At 35.5% G+C, this 26,640-nt stretch overlaps 1 protein-coding gene across 3 annotated transcripts in view; it reads right to left on the reverse strand.

The window, feature by feature from the left end:
* The window catches only part of GABRB1 (gamma-aminobutyric acid type A receptor subunit beta1), a 404,468-nt gene that overhangs the window by 93,785 nt on the left and 284,043 nt on the right, over positions 1-26,640 (reverse strand). For all 3 annotated transcript variants that reach the window (XM_017872652.1, XM_017872654.1, XM_017872653.1), the window contains one exon: positions 11,771-11,853. In XM_017872652.1, coding sequence (XP_017728141.1) covers positions 11,771-11,853 — 83 coding nt within the window. The remainder of the gene's footprint in view (positions 1-11,770; positions 11,854-26,640) is intronic.

Below are 26,640 nucleotides of genomic sequence, written 5' to 3' on the forward strand. Positions count from 1 at the left end.
ATATTTTTATATATGGGTTTTAAAAATAGGTTAGCATCCTGTAACAACTTGACTTCTTATTACGTAGATTTGAATATCAAGCTGGAGCACTTAATTCTAATGTAAGGCAGGGTGCATTGGTCCACCTATTTCAAGGCATGCCCTTTGGAGAGAAAAAATGGAGCTGTCTGCCATTTTTAGAGAAAGAATAAAAGAAAGAATAGTTTACAATCTTTCCTTTGATCATTTCAGTGATGTCTTTCTTTGAAAATCATGTTATTTTCTGTTCTTTGCTGTATTTTATTTCATTTCTATGTTTCTATTCTGCTTTTTAGTTTAAGAACTGGGTCTATTAAAAGAGGATGTTAAAGAAAAACAGAAGAGGAAAAAAAATCAATGCATGGCAGCCTTAGAGCAGTGGCTGTCAAATGTGGCTGCATATTGGAATCAACTTGGAAGCTTAAAAAGTGCTCGTGCTAGGACCCACGTTCCACAAATGCTATTGGTCTGGGGTGGGGCATAGTATCAATAGTTTTAACAGCTCCCTTTAAAATCTTTGATCTTAAAGATGAGAATAATGCAACTTAAATGTGGAAATTGACACCTATATGGAAACTAAATTGTATCCATGTTTCATGATTCCTATGTGGATGTGGTTCATAGAAAATTCAAGACTTCTCATAAGAATATGTCCATTTCCAAAGTTGTAGATGTTAATGCATCTATATGAATAATAAATTGACTTTAAATACAGTGCCTGTTGCACTATGATTATGAATAATAAATGGACTTTGAAACTACAGCACCATTGTTGTCAGGCCCAGCACCACACGGATGTGATTTGGGGGAATAGTATTGGTAGCCACTTAGAAGAGAAAGGGTTTCTGGCCATTGTGTGATCTATTGCATTTACAGAAGTGATTTGGTAAAATAATTGTCATTCTAAAAGTATATCAATATTCAGTTTAGTGGCAAGAATGTCAAAAATAAAGCCTACTTAAGAACTGAATTGGGAAGATTCAGTGACAGAGAAGGACCAATTAAAATGTGCTTTCTTTGCAGGCGTTTGCTTCCTGTCCAGATAGAGTACACCTAAAACCACCCAACTCACACCCAGTAGGGAAGCTAGAAAAAAAGGTTTTGTGAAGACAGTATTGAGAAGTAAGTTTTCTCAAGAGACTATAAGGGCTAAATTGCAGACTTGCCAGTCAGATTGCCTGAGTTCAAATCTCATTCAAACCTCTAGAGTTTTTTGTCTTGAAGGTAGTTACTACCTTGACGCTTTGATTTTCTTCTTGTGAGAGGAATCAGTGGGGAATCTAGAAAATGCCTGGGCCATTAATAAATATTAGATATTGTTATTATCAAGTTTGGATCTCAAGTGAATCAAAGTTCCTTAGTTCAGCAAGGGTGTCCCGTATTAGAAGATCAAAGTTCCTTTTTAAAATGTATCTTTAAGTGTTTGGTTATTTCCTAAAAGCTTTAGATTTTTAAAAATGAGCTTTATTTTACACTTCCTCTTTGGAATTTAGATGCAAAATTGTCATCCATCATAATACCAATGGAAGAACAAACGTACAGAAATCTAAATCTGTAAATCTGAGATTTCCTCATCAATCTACACAGCCGCTTGACCATGGATGGAAAATAAACTGTCTGTAGTATAGAAGTGAACAACTGTAAGGCTAACTTTATAGTCAAGTTGATAGAAAAACTAATTTTCATAGAAGGAACTCCATTCCCCCACTGACTTTTATTTTATAACTTTGAAAGATCAGATACTTTTCAGAGAGAGTGCTTTTCACAGTTTCAAAGAAGCAGGCTGGAAAAGGAATAAATTAATTCCGAAAAAATATTCCCTTCCTCTCCACACCCACCCCTCTGCTCATCAAAAAAAGCTACAGGCACTAAAATTCATTAACATTTCTATGAACATAAATGTGAAATATTCATTTTCATTAAGTAGTCTACTGAATATGGCAAAATCAGATTTATCTAAGGAGATATCCAATGCTGCTAATTTCCTTGACAATGGGGACATAAAGCAAAGGAAGTCATGAATCATTCATGAAGTTCAATTTACTTGTTATTTTTGGTGTTTTGCATCCATGAATAGAAAGTGTGCAGCATGTTGTAGATGCTGGTTTTACATTATTTCAGATCAGAACTAATGATTTGGCAGGCAGTAATAAAGTAAGAATGGTTTAAAGGCTTTTGCCTGTAATTGTCCTATATTTCATATTTTCCTTGTGAGTATTTGCATATTTATATATTCATATTTTTTCTTATATTCTAATATCCTTTATAAATCATGATCACTTTAGAATTAATATTTTAGATAGGCACAGAAAACAATGTATTAGTGATGTAACTAAATTTAGTGAACTCCCAGCAGTCCAGATTTTGAGGCTAAAACAGACCTTGAAGTTTGTAAAATTAAACTGGGCTCTCAATGAGGAATGTCTTCTGTATTATTTCTGGTATGTGGCCTTTTCTAATTAGTTGAAGTGTCTCTGTGGTAGGGGAAGTTCTTTCATAAGCAGGGACCTACTTCATGAATGAACACTGCTGCTCATCAGAGAGTCTCTTAATTTCTAAAGCTACCTTCCTGCAGCTTCTGACTATTGTCTACTTGTTGCTGCTATATCACCAGCACTTAGTAATACAAAGAGCCACATGTCGCTACTTAAGAAGTGCTAGTTGAATTAAATGGAATTAAATGGTTCAAATCTAGCATTTCTGTATGTGCTGGTTAACTTTATGTGTCAACTTGACTGGACAACAAGGTGTCCAGTAGTCAGACATTATTCTGGGTATTCCTGTGGGGGTGTTTTTGGAGGAGATTAACATTTAAATCAGTAGACTGAATAAAGCAGCTTGCCCCCCACAATGTGGGTGGGCATCATTCAACCAGTTGAAGGCCTGAATAGAACAAATAAACTGACCCTCCCCTGAGTAGGAGAGAATTCCTCCTGTCTGACTACCCTGAAACTGGGACATCAGGTTTTTTCCTGCTTTTGGACTCAAATGGAAACATCAGTACTTCCTGGGTCTTGGGTCTGATAGGTTTTCAGACTGGAGTTATGCTATCAGTTCTGGTTCTCAAGCCTTTGGACTGGGACTGGAAATACACCATCGGCACTCTAGTTGGCTGACTCACTCTGTAGATCTTGAGATTGTCAGCCTCCATAACTGCATGAGCCAATTCCTCATAATAAATCTCTCTTCCTCTCTTTCTTATTTCTCACTCTGTCTCTCTATATAGATGTATATCTTATCTGTACTTTATCTTTCTCTCTCTCTATATATATATCTATATACATGTATTGGTATATAATATATACTATTATATATGTAATGGTATTGATAGCCATGTATCATATATATGTTATCTATGGAAAGAGATAAGATATATATATATTTTATATATATCATATACCAATATTTATATGTATATATGTAGGATATATAGAGAGACAGAGAGCGAGAGAGAGAGAGAGGAAATAGTGTTGGTAGCCATTTAGACTAGAAAGGCTTCTATTCTATATATATATATATATATTATATATTCCTAAAACGTTATGTAATAATATGATTCTTTATATACTCTATATAGTTCATATAATATGTATATGCTATACATGTCCTATTGGCTTGATGGCTGTATTTTAGGATAAATTATATATTTTATGTTATACATTATATATTTTATTTTATATAAAATACAGCCAATAGGATATGTTTAGCCTACTGGCTCTATTTCTCTGAAGAACTATGAATAACACACTGGGCAACTCTGAACACAGTTTCATCTGCTATATGATAGCACATTAAAACATTCCGAATGTCTGCTATGCCTCTTTATATTTGTCTTACAGATATCTTGTTCTCCTCCTTCTGAATGAAATTACCTTAAAATGGCATTAAGAACTGGATATAATTCTCCAGATGTGACCATTCAAGGGCAGACTTTTATAGAACTACTCATGTCTTATGTTTGAAAACTATACTTTAAAAATTTTATTTCCAGTTGTTAATGTGGTGCTGTACTTAAATAAAACTTAATATTTCACTTCTGCAAACCTCCCATTTTCTCAGAACATTTTCCATATCTAAGCTAGGCCATTTTATAACACCAGGTGGACAGATATTTCTTATCACATGTTATTTTTGTAGACAAGAAAATAGTTTTATTGTGGAAATAATTAAATATGACTATCGCTTTACATTCTGTGCACATGTTGTTACTATCAAGATATTTAAATTAAGACAATTACAATCTTCTGAGAGTTAAACAGATAAATTAAGTGGATAGTTCATTAAATTAAATACATATGACAAGGCCTAGGTTAAAAATTACCAAACCATTTTTTAAAACAAGAAACTAGTATAAAAGTAACCAGGTGTCACTAAGTGTTACCTTTGTCTGAAAACTTCGTGGTAGTGTAAGTAGGAAGAACATAGTTAATGCCTTATGATGAAACAACAACAAAAATCATCGTTTCATTACATTTACCACCCTTCAAAATTCCTAAAGTAATTTAAATGTTAGATCTTTCCTTATCTGGCTGTTGGTTGACACTCTTATAATTTTGAAATAGATTTTTTTTTTTAAGAGATCTTACTCTTTTTTTTTCTATTAAGTGATACAGTTTCACTATGTTGCCCAGGCTAGACTCAAACTCCTGGAGTCAAGTGATCCTCCCAGCTCAACCTCCCAGATAGTTGGGACTACAGGCCCATGCCATTGTGCCCAGCTGAGATGGTCTTAAAACATGAATATAAAATTATAAAAATGAAAGATTGTATGAAGTATATAAATGAAATAATATTTTATTGCAAGTAAAAAAATCCTCCTTAAATCTCATCTGAAAAAATTAAACTAGACTTATCTTATAAAAGTCAAATGACTTGAAAAGTTTGAAGCCAAGAAATTTAGCACACGTTCACTAGACAAATATTTATTTTCACGTACTAGACTAGGTTTAATGATTGAATGGTGAGCAAAACAATGATCCCTTCCCTCATAGAAGTTTGTAATCTACAGGGGAAATAAACAACAAGCATGGAAACAAATACTACTATGATATGGATGTCTCAGTTCATTTGGATAGCTATGACAAAATGCCATAAACTGGGTAATTTATAAACAACAGCCATTTATTTATCGTAGTTCTATAGACTGGGAAGTCAAATATCAACGTACTGGCAGATTTTAGTGTCTGGTGAGGGCCCACTTTCTGGTTCATAAATGGTACCTTCCAGCTGTGTCCTCATACGGTGGAAGGGACAAGGTAGCTATCAGGGCTTCTTTTATAAGAGCACTGCAGTAGTTTTTCCTTATCTTCAGGGGATATATTCCAAGACCCTCAGTAGAAACATGAAATTGCAAATAGTACCAAGCCCTACATATACTATGTTTTTTCTATCTGTACATGTCTATGATGAAGTTTAATTTGTAAATTAGGCACAGTATGAGATTAACAAAAATTAATAATGAAATAGAACAGTTATAGAGATATAATGTAATAAAAGTTACATGAATGTGATCTCTGTCACTGAAAATATCCTATTTTACTGTCCTCACCCTTCTTCTTGTAATGTGAGATGACACAGTGCCTGTATGATGAAGTAAAATGAGGTGAATGACATAGGCATTGTGACATAGCTTTTGGTTACCATTGATCTTCTGAAAATATATCAAAGGGAGCATCATCTGCTTTGGGTGATCCTCGATCATCAAGCCATGATGACATCAGTGGCTGGATGCCAGGAGCAGATGGTGTCAATGATATAGGCGGTATAGATAGCATACACATGTGGATATACTGGATAAAGGGATGATTTATGTCCCAGCCAGGACAGAGCAGGATGATGGGAGATTTCATCATGCTACAATCAAGGGTATAATTTAAAACTGATGAATGTTTATTTCTGGAATTTTTCCACTTAATAATTTCAGGCAAAAAGCAAAACTGTAAATAAGTGGGGACTACCAATATCCCATTCATGAGGACTCAGCTCTTGTGATCTAATCACCTCCAAAAGATACATTTCTTAATATCATTATATTGGGGGTTAGGTTTCAACATATGAATTTTGGCGGGATACAAACTTTCAGACAATAGCAATGGGAAACTAAAAAGAATTTTGAAAGAGAATAACTACTGGTTCCTAACTTAGATTGGAGGAGTCTTAAGAAAGCCTCCTATCAAAGGTGGCATGTGAGATGAGGACTGAAGGATGAGAAGAGGAAGCCGAAAGAACTATGGTTGGGAAAAGCATTTCAGCCAGAAGAAATGAGAAAATTATTATGATGGGATAAGAGAAAATATGGTCTGCCAGAAACAAAGTCTCTGGTGCTGGAGTAATGTATACAGTAAGTAAGGGGAAAATGGTGACAGATGGGATTCAAGATAATGAGGAAGGTCAAGTCACACAAGAGCTTGAAGATCAAGTTAAGAAGAGTGGACAGTTTTACCAGTGTAGTGGGAAGTCTTTGTTTTTTTTTTCTGAGATGGAGTCTCAGGCTGTCCCTCAGGCTGGAGTGCAATGGCACCATCTTGGCTCATTGCTGCATCTGCCTCCCAGGTTCAAGCAATTCCCCTGCCTCAGCCTCCCGAGTAGCTGGGATCATAGGCATGTGCTGCCATGCCCTGCTAATTTTTGTATCATTAGTAGAGTCGGGGTTTCACCATGTTGGCCAGGCTGGTCTTGAACTCCTGACCTTGTGATCTGCCTTGGCATCTCAAAGTGTTGGGGTTACAGGCATGAGCCACGGCAACCAGCCTGAATATTTTAAAGCAGAGAAATAATATGATCCAATTTACATCTTGCAAAGATCACTGTGGCTGCTGGGCAGAAATTGAGTTAGACAGAGTCAAAAGTGAAAGCAAGAAGACTGTAAAAGGCAGCTACAATGGTCCAAGTAAAACGTAATGATAGTTTGGAAAAGACTGGTGGCAATAGGGCAGGGGAGAAATGGACGGGCCTGATAAATATTTTGCAGGTAGAATAGATGGTACTTGGCAATAGAACGGATCAGCGGACTTTGAGAGAAATGAAACTTAACAATTAATCCCAGGATTATGGTCGGATAGTGAGATTAAAGTGACAGAGGAAGAAATTCATTTGAAAGGGAAAAATCAAGAATAAAGTTTTGAGCAAATTAAACTCAAGCTGCCTTTGAAACATCGAAACAGACATGCCAAGAAGAGTGCTAGTACATCAATCTGGGGCTCAGAAGAGATCTCAGTTGGGGATATAAATTTGAGAGCCACAGCATAAGATTGAATGTAAAGAGGTCCTTTGTGACCTTTCTGAGAACAGTTTTAGCAGAGGCGGGAGATGGGTAGGCAGGTGCCAGATTGCAGTGGGTTGAGAGGAAGTTGAGGCAATAGACAACAGATATAGATTATCCTTTCAAGTACTTTGGAGAAAAAGAAAGAGATTAGGAAAAAGCTTCAGGGAAATGTGGGGATAGAGTGCAGGTGTTTTAAGATGAGAAGAGTTTTCAACTTGTTTACAAGCTGTGAGAAAAGAGGTAGACAGGGCAGGACTGAGGATCTGAGAGCGCAGGGGTGAGGTGTGTGTGTGGACCAGACACAATCAATTTCCAGAGGAGGAAGAAAGAGATGGAATTCTAAGCACAGTGGGCAGGGCCAGCCTAAGAAAGAAATAGAAACACATCTTCCTGTGAAATACAGAGAACTAACTTGGAATAGTGGTGAAGAATAAGGAAGTTTATAGAAGATGAGTGAAAACGAGAGATTTCAGGCCTGAAATGGCTTTTTCTTTTATTATTATAATTTTGGTGTGGTAAGGTGACAACATCTACTGTAAATGAGTGGGTGAGATTAGAGTCCGGATCTTTTTTAATCTGCACTACCTGATTTCTTCATGATTATTATCCCAAGCCCTTTCCATATCTCCATGAAGCTTGTGGCTATCAAACCTTCACATGATACTGTTATTGATTTCAAATTCCAAATATTCTTTAGACTAAACTCCTTGATTGATTTTTTTATATGTCATTGACTCATTTTATAGCATCCCAGGGCTACAGAGCTATTAATCTGCTCCAAGTTCAAGCAAACTTTCAATTTAACAAGTCTTTATGACTTTTTCAATTATACTTGATTAGATGACATCAAGTTAAGCAAAGCATCTTTAATTTGTCTCAAAGGACCTAACCAAGGAAAACATTTTGCTAGCCTTGAGATTGTGATGGGAGAACATGCAAACTCGTGAATTTTGTAATGCAGGCAAAGTTTCCACTCTGTTGGTCACAAACATGATTCGTTCAATCTTACTTCAGTGGGATGTCTACTTGATCATTCTTATTTCCCAACTGACACTAGAGCCTCTCATTTGTGATTACTTTAAGGCTCAGTATAGTCTTGATACACTGTCAAGTCAGAAAGAGCTGTTTTAGAAGATAGCACTTTTTTTTGTGAAAAGTTAAAAACTAGATGAATATAAGTCTATAATCCCAGCACTTTGGGAGGCCGAGACGGGCGGATCACGAGGTCAGGAGATCGAGACCATCCTGGCTAACACGGTAAAACTCCGTCTCTACTAAAAAATGCAAAAAACTAGCAGGGCGAGGTGGCGGGCGCCTATAGTCCCAGCTACTCGGGAGACTGAGGCAGGAGAATGGCGTAAACCCGGGAGGCGGAGCTTGCAGTGAGATGAGATCCAGCCACCGCACCCCAGCCTGGGCGACAGAGCGAGACTCCGTCTCAAAAAACAAACAAACAAACAAACAAAAAAACTAGATGAATAATCTATTCAGTATTTATTAAAACTTAGCAACATATTGATTCTGTACTTAGGTAGAAACAAGCAAAGCTCATTCAAACTCCACATTGGCATATGCTAATTCACTGCTTAAAATTATTATTCTTAACATTTAGGAACTCTACATTGGTTTATCTATTGTTAATAGGGATTCATTTTAAGTAAAATGTTGAAGTTAAATTATGCTGTCATCAGAAGCTTCTTATTTTTTTAAGGGTCGCATCAATAGAATCAAGGCCTGCCTGGTTTCCTGCATCCATAAGCTACCTTCTCCCTGTAGCTGCAATTGTTTGACCCTTGATCTAAAAGTGAAATTCAGCTTCTGGGATCTAAACTGAAATTTATCAGGGATAGTTTAGGAAATACAGACCAGTCTTTGGTTGATTCAGCATTTCCAACCTAGCCAAGAGTGTTTCCAGTTAATGCTATACTTCTAATTATTATTATTATTGCTGTTGTTTTGAAGTGGAGTCTCACTCTGTCACACAGGCTGCAGTGCAGTGGCATGATCACAGCTCACTGCAACCTCTGCCTCCCGGGTTCAAGCAATTCTCCTGTCTCAGCCTCCTGAGTAACTGGTACTACAGGTGCATGCCACCACGCCTGGCTACTTTTTGTATTTTTAGTAGAGATGGGGTTTCACCATATTTGTCAGGCTGGTCTCGAACTCCTGACCTCAGGTGATCCACCTTTCTTGGTCTTCTAAAGTGCTGGAATTACAGGCGTGAGCCACCGTGACCAACCTACACTTCTAATTATTGATGCTATGCTCCCTTACTCACCTGATTCAGGATTCCGTGATGAAGAGAAGAACACTTGGGCTTGAATTCTTACTCCATTACTTTTTTACTCCATTACATTTTTGCCCTGTGACTCTGGGTAAGTTATTTTACTTCTCTGAGCCTCAAGTATATCATCTTTCAAGTGTTGTTACAAATACTTATGTCACAAAGGTGTTATAAAATACCCAGCTTTAGTTATGCAAATTTTTCTCCTAAGTTCCTGCCTCTGTGCACTCCTCATTATCCAAGTTCTTACAGTCAAGAGTTTTTGCTTTGTTTTAGGTAAGTATCTTTAGGGATTGTAATTCTGTGACCAACAGCTGGATCACTTTGATGATAATTACCATCGTTTCAAATTTATACATATTAGCTTATTTTAGAGTCTCAGTTACTGTGTTAAACTGTATGTCCAGACAACAAGTTGCATCTTGCTCAACTGCCTCAATGATTGTCATATGTCTGGGTCACCACCTATTACCTGACATCATATTTGATGATTACTTTGGGCTATCTGGGTGCCTGGGCTTTCCCCATCCCTTCCCCACAAAAGTTACATTTAATTTCTGCTTCATTTATAGTTTTGATCATTATATGTTATATTAAATGGACTTAAAGTCATCTATTTTAATATGAATAAATAAATCTTCAAACTTACAGAAAATGTCAACCTATAATAGAAAACTCGGTATCCATTGTAAATAAAGTATGTATTTTGGGAGAAAGTGTTGATAATTTTAGAACTTACAATTTAAAACACACAATCAATTTCAAGTATTTGTCAAAATTCATTGCTCCTTTAAGCAAATGACACAATTCATAAGGTCTTGGAATTTCAAGAGGTTGCTGTATGTTAATATTCTCCAGCAGAAGCCAAGGTAAAAAATCAGAAAGTCAATGGAAGAGTGGTCAAGGGTAAAAAACAACTAATATGTATGGGCAACCCATGAGTTATCCTTCTCTTTCTATATCAGTTCCAAAAGTAATGATTTACTTGTTGAACTAATGTTCTGCCTTATTTATAAAATGTTATTAGCTATTAGTATATGATTGAGTTTACATAGTTCATTCCTATGGTTTGAATGTGGTCATTTTTGGTATCTGAACCAAAAGTTACCATCAATACTTTATACATATAAACACCTTTCAATACTTAGTAACTTATTTATATAATGAGATTTAAAATTAGAATATTGATTAGAGAATTATTCATGAATTTTCTTGTTCATTCTAGGTTTTGGTGGTAGTAGGTCAATGTCTATATTTAAACTTGTAATTACATCTACATAAACACCTTCATCTATTTCTATGTATACAGTGGAACTAGAAGATTAATGTAATTGCTTCATGATGAGACACTGGGGAAATACATTCATTCTTCAACAATACTATAGAATGACCTGGAATTTTCCCATTTTCCTTTACTTTCTTAATGTTTACATCTAGAAAGCATTTTAGATGATCTAAATAAACATCTGTCAATTTCTAACATTACATTAAGTGGTACTATAATCATGGTCTGATTAGCTACTGGACTTTTTTGCACCTCTGAAAACCAAGAAATGGCTTAGCTTTGATGTTCACAATTAATGGTCTCAAATACCTACAGGCTGATGGCTGAGAAATAATCACAAAAAGATAGTCAGATTAAATCTTCATAGCTGAAATATTTGAATTGTTAAGAAAGCAATCAGTGAAAAAGCAGCCCAAGAGGACAAACTAAAATTAGTCACTAGACTTAAAAATCATTAAGTCTTTGGTGCAAAGCATAAGTCTCATGAGTGCAATTTATCATCTTTTCTTTTCATGAGGAAAGACACATTATTCACACAAGACACTAACATAATGTTTTTCTAAAAGACAATTTACAATAGTTTAGGTCAAAACAATCTCACAAACTCTTTTCATATTAAAATATCTTTCCTTTCTTATTAATCCAGCTTGGATATTGGAAGGCTTTGGGAGAAACTACACTCTGAGAAGGAGAAAGTATGAGTTTATAAATTGTTGATCTAAAATAAGTGAACTTTCCCTAATTGTTCAGAATGGTAACTTCATTGAAATGACCCTTGAGCCACCAATATAAACCCTTTGAAAACTTGTCAGACAAGTGCAGCTAAAAAATCCTGGTACTAATTAACTCAGTGAGAAGCTGAATTCCATTGGGTCAAGGAAGCATCCCTCCTTTTCACTCCCCTGTCCAAGTAACTCACAACTTTCAATCTCCAGGGTGCAGTTCTGCTCATCCAGTGGATATCTTCGAAGATCCATCATACATGCAGCTGTGGTTGTGATTCTGATGAGTGGAGAGATAAAAAAGAAAACATTACAAAAGTGATGACATTTCATTTCCAGGCTTCCTAGCCCCAAATCATGTTTACCATTTGGCAGAAACAAGGCATCAAAATTTTATGAGATTTTAAGGAACTATTATGAATAATTATATGTCAACAAATTGGATAATCTAGATGAACAGGTGGAAATGGATAAATTTCTAGAAACATACAACCTACCCAAACTGTGTCAATAAAAAACAGAAATCTGAACAAACCAATAACAAACAAGGAGAGTGAATCAGTAATCAAAAACTTTCCAACAAAGAAAAGCCCAGGGCCATATGGTTCATGGGTGAGAAATAATCATGAACATTCAGAGAACTAATACTAACCTTTCTTAAACTGTACCACAAAATAGAATAGGGAAAACTGCCAAATTAATGAGGCCAGCTTCACTCTAATTCCAAAGCTAGACAGACAATACAAGAAATGAATAGTACAGGCCAATATTCCTATGGAATTAGATGCAAACATTCTCAATAAAATACTAGTAAATAAAATTCAACAGCATATCAAAAGGATCATACACCACGGCCAAGTGGGATTTATTACTGGGATGCTAGGATGGATATGCAACAATCAACAACATATACAAATCAATCAATGTGATACAACATAATAAAATAAAAACCACATGATCATCTCAATAAATGCAGAAAAATTAAAGCTTTTCCCCTAAGATCTGGAAGAAAACAAGAGTGGTCACTCTTGGCCCTGCTAGTCAACATGGTACTGAACTCCCAGCTAGAGCAATCAGCAAGAAAATTAAATAAAAGCTATCCAAATCACAATAAATAAATAAAATTATCTCTTTTTGCAGATGACATAATTATGTACATAGAATATTCTATAGACTCCATGAAAACTATTAGAACTAATAAATTCAATAAAATTACAGGGTGCAAAATCAACACACAAAATCAGTGGCATTTTATATACTAATAACAAACTCTACAAAAGGTAAATTAAGAGAACAATTTCATTTATATTAACAACAACAACAAAGTACCTAGGAATTACCTTAACCAAAGAGAAAAAAGACCTGTACATTGAAAATTATAAAACATTGATGAAGGAAGTTTAAAAAGACAAATATATAGAAAGCCATTCCATATTCATGTCTTGGAAGAATAATATTGTCAAAATGTTCATACTACCTCCCCAAAACCATCTTACACATTCAAAAATCCAGATGGTACTTTTTACAGAAATAGAAGAAATAATCATAAAATTTATATGGAATCATGAAAGACTCTGACTAGTCAAAGTCATCTGAAGCAAGATCAAAACTCTTCTAATTTATTTTTCCATTCACAGTGTACAAGGGTTCTTTTCCCCCTCCACACTCTTGCTAACGCTTTTGTCTTTTGTCTTTTTACCAATAGCCATCCTAACAGATATGAGGTGGTATTTCATTGTGGGTATGATTTGCATTTTTCTGACGATTTAGTGTTGAGCACTATTTCATATGCCTATTGTCCATCTGAATTTCTTCTTTTGAGAAGTTCTGTTTAGGTTCTTTGCTCATTTTTAAATTATTTGTATTTTGTTACTCAATTGTATGTGATTTTTTATATGTGTTCGATATTAACACTTATCGGTATATGATTTGTAAATATTTTTCCCTATTCCATAGGTTACCTTTTCATTTTGCTTATTGTTTCCTTTGCTGCATATAAGCTTTTTAGTTTGATGTATCCCACTTACCTGTTTTTGCTTTTATTGTCTGGGCTTTTGGTATAATATTTAAACAATTATTGCTAAGACCAATGTCAAGAAGGTTTTTCCTTATGTTTTCTGCTAGTTGTTTTACAGTTTCAATATTTATGTTTAAGGATTTAATCCATTTTGAGTTGATTTTCATGTATGGCATGAGATAGGGATCAAATTTATTTATTTGTTTATTTTGCATGTGGATATCCAGTTTTTCAAACACCATTTGTCAAAAAGACTGTCTTTTCCCCATTGTGTGCCCCTGGCACCTTTGCTGAAGATCAGTTGACCGCAAGTGTATGTGTTTATTTCTGGTTTCTCTATTATGTTCCATTGGTCTATATGTCTGTATTTGTGCCATTACCATAGTGTTTTGATCAGAATATATTTGTATTACAATGTGAAGTCAAGTAGTGTAATGCCCCAGCTTTCATCCCAAGACCTATTGACTATGATATTGGCTCTAGATTTTTCATATACAGTTTTGATTATGTTAAGGAAAGTTCCTTTTATACCTATTTTGTTGAGAGCTTTTGCCTCAAAAAGATGTTGCATTTTGTCAAATGCTCTTCTACATCTATTGATATCCTTATGTAGTCTTTATCCATCATTCTGCTAATGTGGTATATAGCATTGATTAATTCACATATGGTGAACCATCCTTTCATCCCAGTAACAAATCCCTCTTGGTCATTGTATATAATCCTTTTAATGTGCTATTGAATTTAGTTTGCTAATATTTTATTGAGGATTACATCACTTTCACAAATAATGTAGCAAATTTATAATTTGCTACATTATTTCAATGATATCTCAATAAAGCTATTTAAATATTTTGTGACTAAAAATTTTAAAGATAGGCAGATTTAGTTTGAGTCTTAACTTTGTTGCCCACAAGTGGCGTGAGTTTGCATTAATTAAATTATCTCCTTGCAGCTCAGTCCTCTCACTAATCAAAGCACCTACTACAGAGCATTGCTGTGAGAATTAAAAGAGATAATGTGTGCAAAGCTTTTAGCCCAGTGCCCCATACTTAAGAAGTGCTCCCCAAATGATGATCATTATTATAGCTGTTATGATCTCATGACCCTTTCTATTTTTATTATCACCTTAGCAATGTCTGTGCTACTATCTGCAGAATTTGTGAATGGGAGGAATCTACATTATACATAAAAAGCTTATCTTCCTCTCTTGCTACAACTAAATACGACATCATCATCAACAACAACAACAACAACGAAACCAGCCTTCTGTGACTTAAGGTGCTTCACACTTCCCACTGTTAGAGAAATTTGTCAGATTTATCTCTGAAGCTCTGGTCCACTTATATTCCGCAGGTAGCATATAACCAAGGAAGAAACACTATCCTAGGATGAGAGTTAATACCATATTCACCACCTCCAGTTGAGCTTTTGCGTTTATTCAAACTCAAGTACTCTAACTCTACATATCCTATCTGGACTTCATTATCTCTCCATTTTCTCTTACCTGGGATGTTTTTCTGGTCAGTGAAGTCTGAGAGTAACTAAAATTCAGATGGTGAGTCCACATTTATGAGCTTTCGATTCACTCTTGAATGACAGAACTTTTAAAAATGTAACGGTCCTCCCCATAAAGTGTAATCATACGTTAAACAACACAAAAATTCAAATTAAATGATGTTTCTCTTTTATCTTAGTCTCCAGGAGCTACAATTTGAAATTTTCTTAAAATATTCTATGCAAATAGAAGCACAGCTGTGTCTTCTTAGGGAGAAAACCTCTTAAGACAGTAGCCTACAACACACACTGCTCTGCACCTTGCTTATTTTCTTTAACAATGCATCATGAATTTGTTTCTGCATTAATAAATAATAAGCTGTTTTAAAAAATTTACTACAATTGTGTGGAAATGTCATAATGTATTTTCTTTTTTCTTTTTTTATTTCATTTTTAAAATTTTATTTTACTATAAGCTCGGGGGTACATGTGCAGAACGTGCAGGTTTGTTACGTAGATACACATGTGCCATGGTGGCTTGCTGCACCCATCAACCCATCATCTAGGTTTTAAGCACCAGTTGCATTAGATATTTGTCCTAACCCTCTCCCTCCCCCGACAGGCCCTGATGTATGATGTTCCCCTCCCTGTGTCCATGTGTTCTCATTGTTCAACTCCCACAAAAACACATTGAGCACCATTTCTGACCCTTCCCTATTCTTATGTTTTCCATTATTTTCACTGCCATGGGCTATGGAAAGGAATACTTGGGTTATCCACTTTGCAGAATGGTTGTGAGACATAAATGTGTTAATATAGCAAAGAGTTATACACCATAATGTATTTTCTAATCATCCTTTTGTGGGCATTTGTGTTCGATTTTATTTTTGCAAATGAGAGGGCGCTGAATATACTGTAGTACTTTATGTACACAGCATAGGTACTGTACTACAGTATACTGTATAAGTGTGTATATACATACACACACTGATATATTCACATGTGTATATATATATGCATACTCTCTATCTATCTAGCTATCTAGCTATCCATCTCCGAGGATTTTTGAGGTTCCAAGGTGAGTTATTGCTTTGGTCATTTGTGCTAAATTATCAGCAATAAAGGCTTCTTTTCCTTAAAGGAAAAGGAAAAACCCTACCTCTTTCCTATTTTCCTTTGACTTTCACTACGAAAGATGAAAATTCACAGAGGATACCTTTTGAAGCCTTTTGATACCTTTTCATAGACAGGACATCGGTCAATTTATTTTAATTTATAATAACAAATTTACTTGAATTTATTTAAGCATTACTTCAGAGCAAAAGGAATTTTCAAGTTTAATTAAAAATTTTTTTCCAAAATGTTTTACAAAACACTACGCTTTCCATTCCCCTGATCATATGGGTTAATTAATTTATTCACTTAACAATACATCATGAATATCTTTTGTTGTCTAAAAATACGGTTCTGCAACATTCTTTTTTTAGTCTCATAGTGATTCGAATACCCTAAACAAAACAACCACAATAAATATTAAAAATGCATTTGTCTACTATTCTCCTTTACCATATTTTTTGTTTAACAGCTTCTTATGAATTCAAAAACTGTCAAGAGGGGAACATTCAGAATTACTAAAATGTGGCAAGTCCTATGATTCTACAACTTAGCTGATGCTTTTCAGTCAGAGATGATTTTGCCTCACTGGGGACATTTGGAAATATATCTAGACCTAAAAGTTTGAAACTGGAATCTAGTGAATGGAGTCCAGAGATGCTGTTAAACATCCTGCCATGCATAGGACAGTCCCCAACAACAAAGACTTAGCTTTTCCAAACTGTCAGTAGTGCCAAGGTTAAGAAATCCTGCTACAATGATGGTTTACAAATTTGATAAGGAACCTCAGTATGTAAAGTACAAATGAAATAAATAAAAACAAAATTTTGTTAATATAAAATCACCTTGTAAGTTCCAGTGTTGATCCATTTTAATGGACACACACTTATAAAAGCAGGGATTATGATGAGAATTATGGTTTTAAGCCTCTCTCCTTATCAATTTATATTTCGTTGCATTTTATTTATACAGCATTGAGAAAATTCTTATAAATAGCGAAGTACTTGCTTCTAAATTCTTAAATAACCAAATAAAGACTACCCTGAATTGGGAAAACAGCAACAACAACAGCCCCAACCCCTGTGCCAAGAAACTACCTTTATAGTCAATGACACCATTGTAAATAGTTTAGGAACATCCATAAATAGTTGCTCTCTAGAAGTATTTAATGATGGATTAAAGGCAAGCTTTACTTGGTGCTCAATGCTCTGCATAATTTAACCTGGCAGCACAAGTTAATATAGTGATCTTGAATGTGTTAACATGGGGCATAGGACATTCTTATATTTATTGCGACATATTCACAATAGCCAAATATGGAATCAACCTAAGTGCCTATCAACAGATGAATGGAGAAAGAAAATGTGGTAGATATGGACAATGGGATATTAGTCAGCCGTAAAAATGAAATCCTGTCATATGCAGCAACATGGATGGAACTGGAGGCCATTATGTTAATTGAAGTAAGCAAAGCACAGAAATACTAATATTGCATGTTCTAATGCACATGTGAGAGCTAAAAAAATGGATCTCAACATAGAATGTAAACTGGTAGTTACCAAAGACCAAGAAAAGGGAGTGACGAAAGGAAATATAAGCATATAGTATATTAATTACCACCGAACTATACATTTAAAGTGGTAAAGATGGTAAATTATATATGTATATTTTACCTCAATAGATAAAGCAACTAAGACATTTAAAAAAGTGACATAGGACAGGTGACAGTGTAACGCTTCTTATTATAGTTTAAAATATTTATTATATATATTTTTAAGTTTTATTTTAGGTTCATGGGTACATATACAGGTTTGATATAGAGGTAAATTATATGTTACAGGGATTTGGTGTACAGACTATTTCACCACCCAGGTGATAGTCATAGTATCCAATAGGTAGTTTTTTGATCCTCACCTTCCTGCTTCCCTCCACCCTCAAGTATGCCTCAGTGATTGTTGTTTCCTTCTTTGTGTCCATATATATTAATATTTAATGTCTAGCTCCCACTTATAAGTGAGAACATGTGGTGTTTGGTTTTCTGTTCCTGTGTTAGTTCGCTTAGGCTGACATCTCCATCCACATTGCTGCAAAGCACATGATCTCATTCTTTTTTATGGTTTTGTAGTATTCTGTGGTGTATATGTGTCACATTTTCTTTATCCAGTCTACTGTTAATGGGCACTTAGGTTGACTCCATGCCTTTGCTCTTGTGAATAATACTGAGATGAACATATGTGTGTATGTGTCTTTATGGTACAATGGTTTATATTCCTTTTGGTATATACTCAACAAGGGAATTGCTGAGTCAAATGGTAATTTTGCTTTGAGTTCTTTGAGAAATCACCGAACTGCTTTTCATAATGGCTGGACTAATTTACATTTCACCAGCAGTGTATAAGTTTTCCTTTTTCTCTGCAACCTCACCAGCATCTCATATTGTTTTACTTTCTAATAATAGCCATTCTGGCTGGTGTGAGATGGTATCGCATTGTGGTTTTACATGCACTTTTAATTATTAGTGATGTTGAGCATTTTTTATATGCTTGTTGGATGCATGTATGTCTTCTTTTGAAAAGTGTCTGTTCATGTTCTTCGCCTACTTTTTAAGGGCTTTGTTCATTTTTTGCTTGTTGATTTCTTTAAGTTCTTTATATATTCCGGATATTAAACCTTTGTCAGATGTGTAGTTTGCAAAATTTTTCTCCCATGCTGTGGGTTGTCTGTTTGTTCTGCTGATGAACAACATTCTAATGATATTTTGCTGTGCAGAAGCTCTTTAGTTTAATTAGGTCCCATTTGTCAATTTTTGTTTTTGTTGCAATTGCTTTTGCTGTCTTCGTCATGAAATCTTTGCCAGATCCTCTGTCCAGAATGGTATTTCTGAGGTTAACTTCCTTTTTTTTTTTTTTTTTTGAGACAGTGTCTCTCTCAGTTGCCCAGGCTGGAGTGCGGTGGCTCGATCTCGACTCACTGTAAGCTCTGCCTCCTGGGTTCACGCCATTCTCCTGCCTCAGCTTCTGGAGTAGCTGGGACTACAGGCGCCCGCCACCACGCCCAGCTAATTTTTTTGTGCCCAGCTAATTTTTTGCATTTTTTTTTAGTAGAGACGGGGTTTCACTGTGTTAGCCAGGATGGTCGCGATCTCCTGACCTTGTGATCCGCCAGCCTCGGCCTCCCAAACTGCTGGGATTACAGGCGTGAGCCACTGCGCCCGGCCATTTTTTTTTTTTTTTTTTTTTGACATCTAAGTCTTTAACCCATCTTGAGTTGGATGGCTCCACACATGATTTTCTAAAGCATGATTCTAGAAAAGATGTGATTATAAGGCATCCTGATATCCTGTTTAAATGTGGATGAAAAATATGAACTATAGTGTAAGGAAGCAGTCTAATTTCAATCTTCTGAATATGGCTAGCCAGTCATCTCAGAATCATTTATTGAATAGAGAGTACTTTCCCCATTGCTTGTTTTTGTCAACTTTGTCAAGCATTGGATGGTTGTAGGTGTGCAGCAAAAGATAATTATAATAGTTTTAAGTAAAATTAGAATCCAACATTTGTGGTACCATTAAAGAAAAAGCCTTAGGGATACTTGAGAGTATTATTTGAGCACCATTGGTCAGCACATCTTACTTTATCTAGTCCATTTTCAGAAAAAATGTCATCTGGTTGGTTAACCACTCCTTTATTAAATCAGTACATGCATTGAAATATAATATTGAACCATTGATTCAGAGTTGTGAATTATAATAGCTTTTACAAAGTAGTTTACATAGCCAATGTAGCATTGTCTACAAAATACCTAGTTAATGTCTCATGTGTATGGGTACTTAGAGTTGTGAGTAATTTTTTTAAAAACCCAACTTTTAGGAAACATAACTGAATTTACTGTTGCTAGCCATTATGATCAATCTATTCAACAATCAATAGTTATAAGGAATATACGTGATATCACCTAAGGAACTATATGTCACACCAAGACTTGACCATAACTCATTGTTTTTTAAACTATGATTTCCTGGGCCAATTGACTTTTATTCCTCCAAATCCCAATATAATATTAAAGAGAATTGAGTAATCATCACAACTTAGCAAGAGAAGAAATCAATAGCTCTAAGAACTTACTCTCAATAAGTCATCTGATTTCCTTTGGAAAGTACTGAAACAACTTCCGTCTTAGGATATATATGTTCCAAATTTCAGACTCACAGGAGGATTTCACTGTTCTAACTTGAATTAGGTACCAACTCTCCCACAACTATTGAGTAAGGGTTGGAGGACAGCATGAATACACAAATACAAATACGGTCACCAAAGACCCACAGGGCCATCTGAGAAGGGAGGAATTATTGAGACTCAGACAGGTACTCGCACACAAGCACATACTCATGAATCTATGTCAGGCTATAGAAATCTGTGCAACAGAGTGTTGAACTCTGCTGATTTAAGAGTTTGGCATTTCTAGATTTTGTAACTCTTATGGTTAAGTGAGCTGAGTGTATGAGCTCTTTGTGAGAAAAGAATGCTCAGCAAGAATTCCCCAGATCATCAACAAAAAGAGAGATGTCCCTGGGCAGAGTTCTGTTCAGCTCTCCTGTCTTCTGGGTGAGAAGGAACAATGAGTATCTCTAAGAATGATTGCTCTTGTATTTCCATTTGTTCTCCTTGCCTAATATGACTGCTTCACAGTTGTTAGTCACTTCTACCATTAATTAACACATCCACATGGAAATGTACTTACACTGTGGCTGAAGCTGGCTGATTATTATAAATCTTCTATCGAGTCAAAGTTGCCAAATATTAGATTACAAAAATCAATAGACTAAGGGCTTCAAGATTGAATTGTTCATTCTGTCTTTAGCTTTTCAGACTCAAGATTTTCATTCTGGTGTGTGAAGATATTTTTATTTGGTGGATAGCAAATGAAAGTATAGGAGGGTAAAACCAGCTAAAGGCAAAAGCATTAGCTGACTGTTCTTCTGCAGAGAGATTTCCCAGAGGTAGATTCATGACAATGTAACATTCATCTGTCTTCTTTCAAAGACATTTAGAAAGTTAGATCAGAACACTATAATGGGCTGTTAGTTAGAAACTGTGGTCTCATGATACTTTGGAATGAACAGAAATCATGTCACTATAGTATTTATTTATTAAGGTTTATGCTGCATGGTCGTTGGCCTTAGGAGTCATTGTAATAGCAAATCATTTATATTTAATGTCTGAAAGTGGCATGATTCTAATTGTTGACAGAACATAATCCAAAAGCCCTGGCCCATAGGTTTCTTGAAACCTAGGTTTATACATACACACACAAATACACATGTGTGCCCACATATACACATGGAGAGGGTACATTTGCAAATAGCAATGTGAACTTAAATTAACAAATTATGTATGCTCAGTTGAGGTTTTCCTATAACCATCAATTTTATCAGGAAGAACTCCCAAGTTTTAAACCCAATCTCTGTATAACATAATTGTACAGTTTAATAGAATCTGTATGAAAGAAAAACATGAATGAAAATTCCCTAAAAATGCTGAACCCTATTTATACCCCTAATATTGGTGAAATTAAGAGTTAGTAGCAGTTGTAAGATTGATATCAGTATCACTCAATAGAGTGGTTGAAGAATGGCTTGTTTAGCCTCTTGGATACACCTTTAATTCATGTTAGTTACATTACACAAAGAAACTGATGAGAGAAGATGGATGGGTTAGTCTAAGTTACGACTAATGAGTACATAGACTTTTTTTTGCAGCTAATACTTATTAACTGCTCAGTGCAATAGGGTGAAAAGAATTTGCATTATCTTCATAGTTGTGACAGGCTTTATTAGGTAGGAGTTTGGCTAGTCTGTTTAGAAAAATACTTTGGTATTTGAAGGTGAAATCCCAGGACTGTGAGACATAAATGATAAGGAAACCAAAGGAGATAAACCGTTTTGTGAGATTTAAGAGATTTAGGTGTGAGAAAGCAAAATGTTGGAGTAGTAAAAAACTTTAAAGAACAGCCATATTGATATTTAATTTTAAAATTTTTGCTGTGCAATAATAGTACATTTTCTGTATTTACTCAAAGCCTGATACACACCAAGCATGCCTGTATGCATACACACACACACACACACACACACACACACACACACACACACACACAAGCCTTGGGTAAATGTTTTATTTCTACACTTGGAATACTGGGAAGGGGCTGAATTCCTTATCCTGACAGCATTATTGGAACAGTATTCTACAAATTGAAGCAATTCAAAGCCAGAAATTACATAAGCCCTTTGAGAAGCCTCAGCAATCTCGGGGAGGGCATTGGACTCCCACAAATAATGGATTGCAGGTTCAGGCTACTCTTACCTAGATCTAAAGAGGCAGCGCTACTTTGGCTAGTATTATGTTAGAATCCTAGATGACAGGCACTGTGCTAAGCACCTTACATACAGTATTAGTTTCCTCTTGCTGCTGTAACAAGCTACCACAAATGTAGTGGCTTAAAACAACACAAATTTATTCACTTACAGTTCTGGAGATCAGAAGTCTTAAAATCAAGGTGTTAGCAGGGCTGTGTTCCTCCTGGAGACTCCAAGGGAGAACTTATTTCTCTGCCTTTTTCTGCTTCTAGGGGACATTTGCATTCCTTGACTTATGGACCCGTCCTCCATCTTTAAAGTACATCTCACTCTCCTGCTTTCCTTTCATAAGGACCCTTGTGATTACACTGGCCCCACTAAGATATTCCAGGATAATCGACTTTTTTTTTTTTTTTTTTTTTTTAGACAGAGTCTCGCTCTGTTATCCAGGCTGGAATGCAGTGGCACAATCTCTGCTCACGGCATCCTCCCTCTCCCAGCTTCAAGAGATTCTCCTGGTTCAGGCTCCCCAGTAGTTGGGATTATAGGCAAGCATCACCACACTCGGTAATTTTTTTTTTTTTTTTTGGTAGTTTTAGTAGAGACAGGGTTTCACCATGTTGGCCAGGCTGGTCTCGAACTCCTGACCTCAAATGATCCACCCACCTTGGCCTCCCAGAGTGCTGGGATTACAGGCGTGAGCTACCGCATCCTGTGGACTTTATCTTTTTTTTTTTTTTTTTTTTTTTTTTTTTTGACACAGAGTCGCTCTCTCTTACCCAGGCTGGAGTGCAGTGGCATGATCTCAGCTCACTGCAACTTCTGCCTCCCAGGTTCAAGCTATTCTCCTGCCTCAGCATCCTGAGCAGCTAGGACTACAGACACCCGCCACCACACCCAGCTAATTTTTGTATCTTTAGTAGAGATGGGGTTTCACCATGTTGGCCAGACTGGGCTTAACCTCCTGGTCTCTCACCTCAGTCTCCCAAAGTGCTAGGATTACAGGCATGAGCCACTGTGCTCAGCCAGAGACCTTATCTTAGTTACATCTACAAAGCCCCTTTTGCCATGAGAAATAGCATATTTACAGGTCCAGAGAATTAGGATATGGACATCTTTGGAGGAGAAAGCGTTATTTTACCACATGTGCATTATTTATTGTTTATAATAGCCTTATTATGTTGAAGCCTTTTCCACTCCAATATCAATGATAAGAAAATTAACATCTCACGGGATTAGTAAATTTTTCCAAGTTTATATAGTCTATAGTAATGCTGAGATTAAAACCCAGATATACTAGATTCAAGGGTTAAGGTCTTTCCAGTTATTGTAGTTAGGCCAGATGAATCTAAGCAGAGATGTGCTTCAGTAAAATTTCTTCCATGAGCAGTAAAACAAAGTACAAATATTAAAAGTTGACCTTACCATACTTTTAGTATTTATTGTTATCAATAATTTATGACATTCATTACCCAATCCATATTGAGTATAAAATGATATATGACTAACCAGGAATGTAAGCATTGGCTACAGCAATTAAAAACATCCAGCTACATATTCATGCTGTCATATATATATATATATACTGTAATACTGTAAGGTCTCAAGAGAGAAGATGGGGCCACTGTCTACTAGTTTTATATAATAGGTAAGGTGTGCTTATTTCTCATTTGGAACTACTACTTTTGACATTTTTTTAGAAATCCAGATCTCTTACATCAGATAAATATTTCCATTATTAAGAAAGCCTAAATATCACTCATGATTGCAATGCAAGACAGTTTAGTTCTACACTTATTTGGTTGGTGGCAACTTGGACACAATGTGCCTTAAACTAGGTTTATGATAATTCATGAACTCAGGTATGATGCAGGTGGAATGTGGTATGGAATAGGAAGGAAAATAGAGTTATTATATGTGTGTACAAGTTCAATGCTTGATACATAGTAAGCACTCGATTAACAGTAGCTGCTATCATTTTCAGTCAGTATGCTTCCAAAGAAATAAAAAATACATATAACGTTGCTATTACAAATACATTGTAAAATTAACACATGGCCATATTAAAACATCTGGAAAATACAGAAAATTACAGATAAGAGAAAAAAATGACCCATACTGTCATTACCACATTTATTATTAATTTCTTTTCTTCTTAAAGTTGAAGTTATATTGTATGTAACAATTTCATTTGCTGCTTTGGTCAACCTATAGGTAAGAACTTTCCTAAGTCTTAGGTATGCTCCATGGACATAATTTTAAAAGATACTATACTCCATGACTTACTTAACAATTCAGCCACTGGGAGATATCCTTAAATGTTATTTAGGATGCTTTAAAAAAATCACACTGAGTAAATAGTGTTCTCATGGCTATTCTTATTTTTTGATTCCATGTTTCTGCTTTCTTTCCCTCCTCTCTTTTGCAGACTTAGTGCTGAATGCTAATGACACTCTTCTCAGTGCAATCCCAGGCAGTCATTTTCAGGTAATTAGCTACACACCAAATGTTGCATAAATGGGCCCATTATTATTCACTTCTGTTGGGGCAGGGTGATTCATGAACCACTTTATAAATATGAAAATCAGTCCATAAATCAGAGTAGGGGATTGAGGGTGGGCAAAATTTTTTTAAAGGATTAATAAGGAATAGGACAGTAGTAATTAACAGGCTCTTGTCCAAGTTCCAGTATCAGTGTTAGTCATGTTTTACCATGAATGTCTGGCTGAGTTCAAGACATACTATTTTTCCTAAATTGTATCATTATACACATATGTCTATGAAGTATAAGAGCATGCATTTAATTTCTACCATATTTAATACTTTCTATTAACCAATAAGCTGAAATATGTATTAGGGAGCAGAAATAAAATGAGGCTTCCCCCTCAAATTAAAGTATCTATATTCTTATCATCTTGATTATTAGAAATTTCTGTAGTGGACAAATTGTAAGGAGTTAAAAGAACAGCAATCGTTTCTTGGTCTTTTGGCTAAGATGAAGTGTGGTATCTTTTCTTATCAATTTAAAACAATAGCAAGCTCTAAGCCCTCAGAAATGACCTAGATATTAAAGTAAAAGTAGAAGCCAAAGAAAATGTTTACCTGGAATGGAATGCCATGACTTGGAATCAGCAAGTGCAGGATAATTAAACAATGACTCAGACAGAAGTAAGAGCTAGAGCAAATACATGAATCTCTTTCACAATTACTACTTTTTTGGTTTATTTGCAAACCTATTCTATTGCTTTGCCACATGATTCTCTTTCCTAGAACAAAGAGCTGATACATTTACTGAAAGGTAATCAGTCATTTTGAAGTGGTATTCCTCAAGGAGTAAACTAAGATTCAAGAGTGATGGAGCATTAAGATACTATGTTGTTTGAGAACAATGGCTATATGCTGACAAAAAACAAACAAAACCAAAACCAAACAGGACAGAAGTATAAATTGTGCAAAATTCCCAGCTCCCTAAGGGGATAAAAGCAGGCCCAGGACATTTCTTTTCTATTTAAATAAGCAATAAAGAAAACAAATAACTTGAAATTAGTGGAGAAACACTACTTCTAGAACAATGATTAGCACTGTAGTATGTCTTTTCATTTTTCCCCTATGTATGTGGACTTTTTGCATAATTGTAATCATACTTAGGATTCTGTTTCTTTCCCATTGAATCTTAATATCAGATACGTTTTCCTCATAGGCATCAGGATTGTAATTTTTTCTTTTTTTTTTTGTTCGTGAATCTTTTATTTTTCTTTTTTTTTTTTATTATACTTTAAGTTCTAAGGTACATGTGCATAACGTGCAGGTTTGTTACATATGTATACTTATGCCATGTTGGTGTGCTGCACCCATCAACTCGTCAGCACCCATCAATTCATCATTTATATCATGTATAACTCCCCAATGCAATCCCTCCCTCCTCCCCCCTCCCCATGATAGGCCCCAGTGTGTGATGTTCCCCTTCCCGAGTCCAAGTGATCTCATTGTTCAGTTCCCAGTACACAAAGATTAATTCAAGATGGATTAGAGACTTAAATGTTAGACTTTGCTAAGAATGATGGTTTCCAGCTGCATCCATGTCCCTA

The sequence above is a fragment of the Rhinopithecus bieti genome, unplaced genomic scaffold (genome assembly GCF_001698545.2).
Source record: "Rhinopithecus bieti isolate Rb0 unplaced genomic scaffold, ASM169854v2 scaffold_7167, whole genome shotgun sequence".
Taxonomy (NCBI): domain Eukaryota; kingdom Metazoa; phylum Chordata; class Mammalia; order Primates; family Cercopithecidae; genus Rhinopithecus; species Rhinopithecus bieti.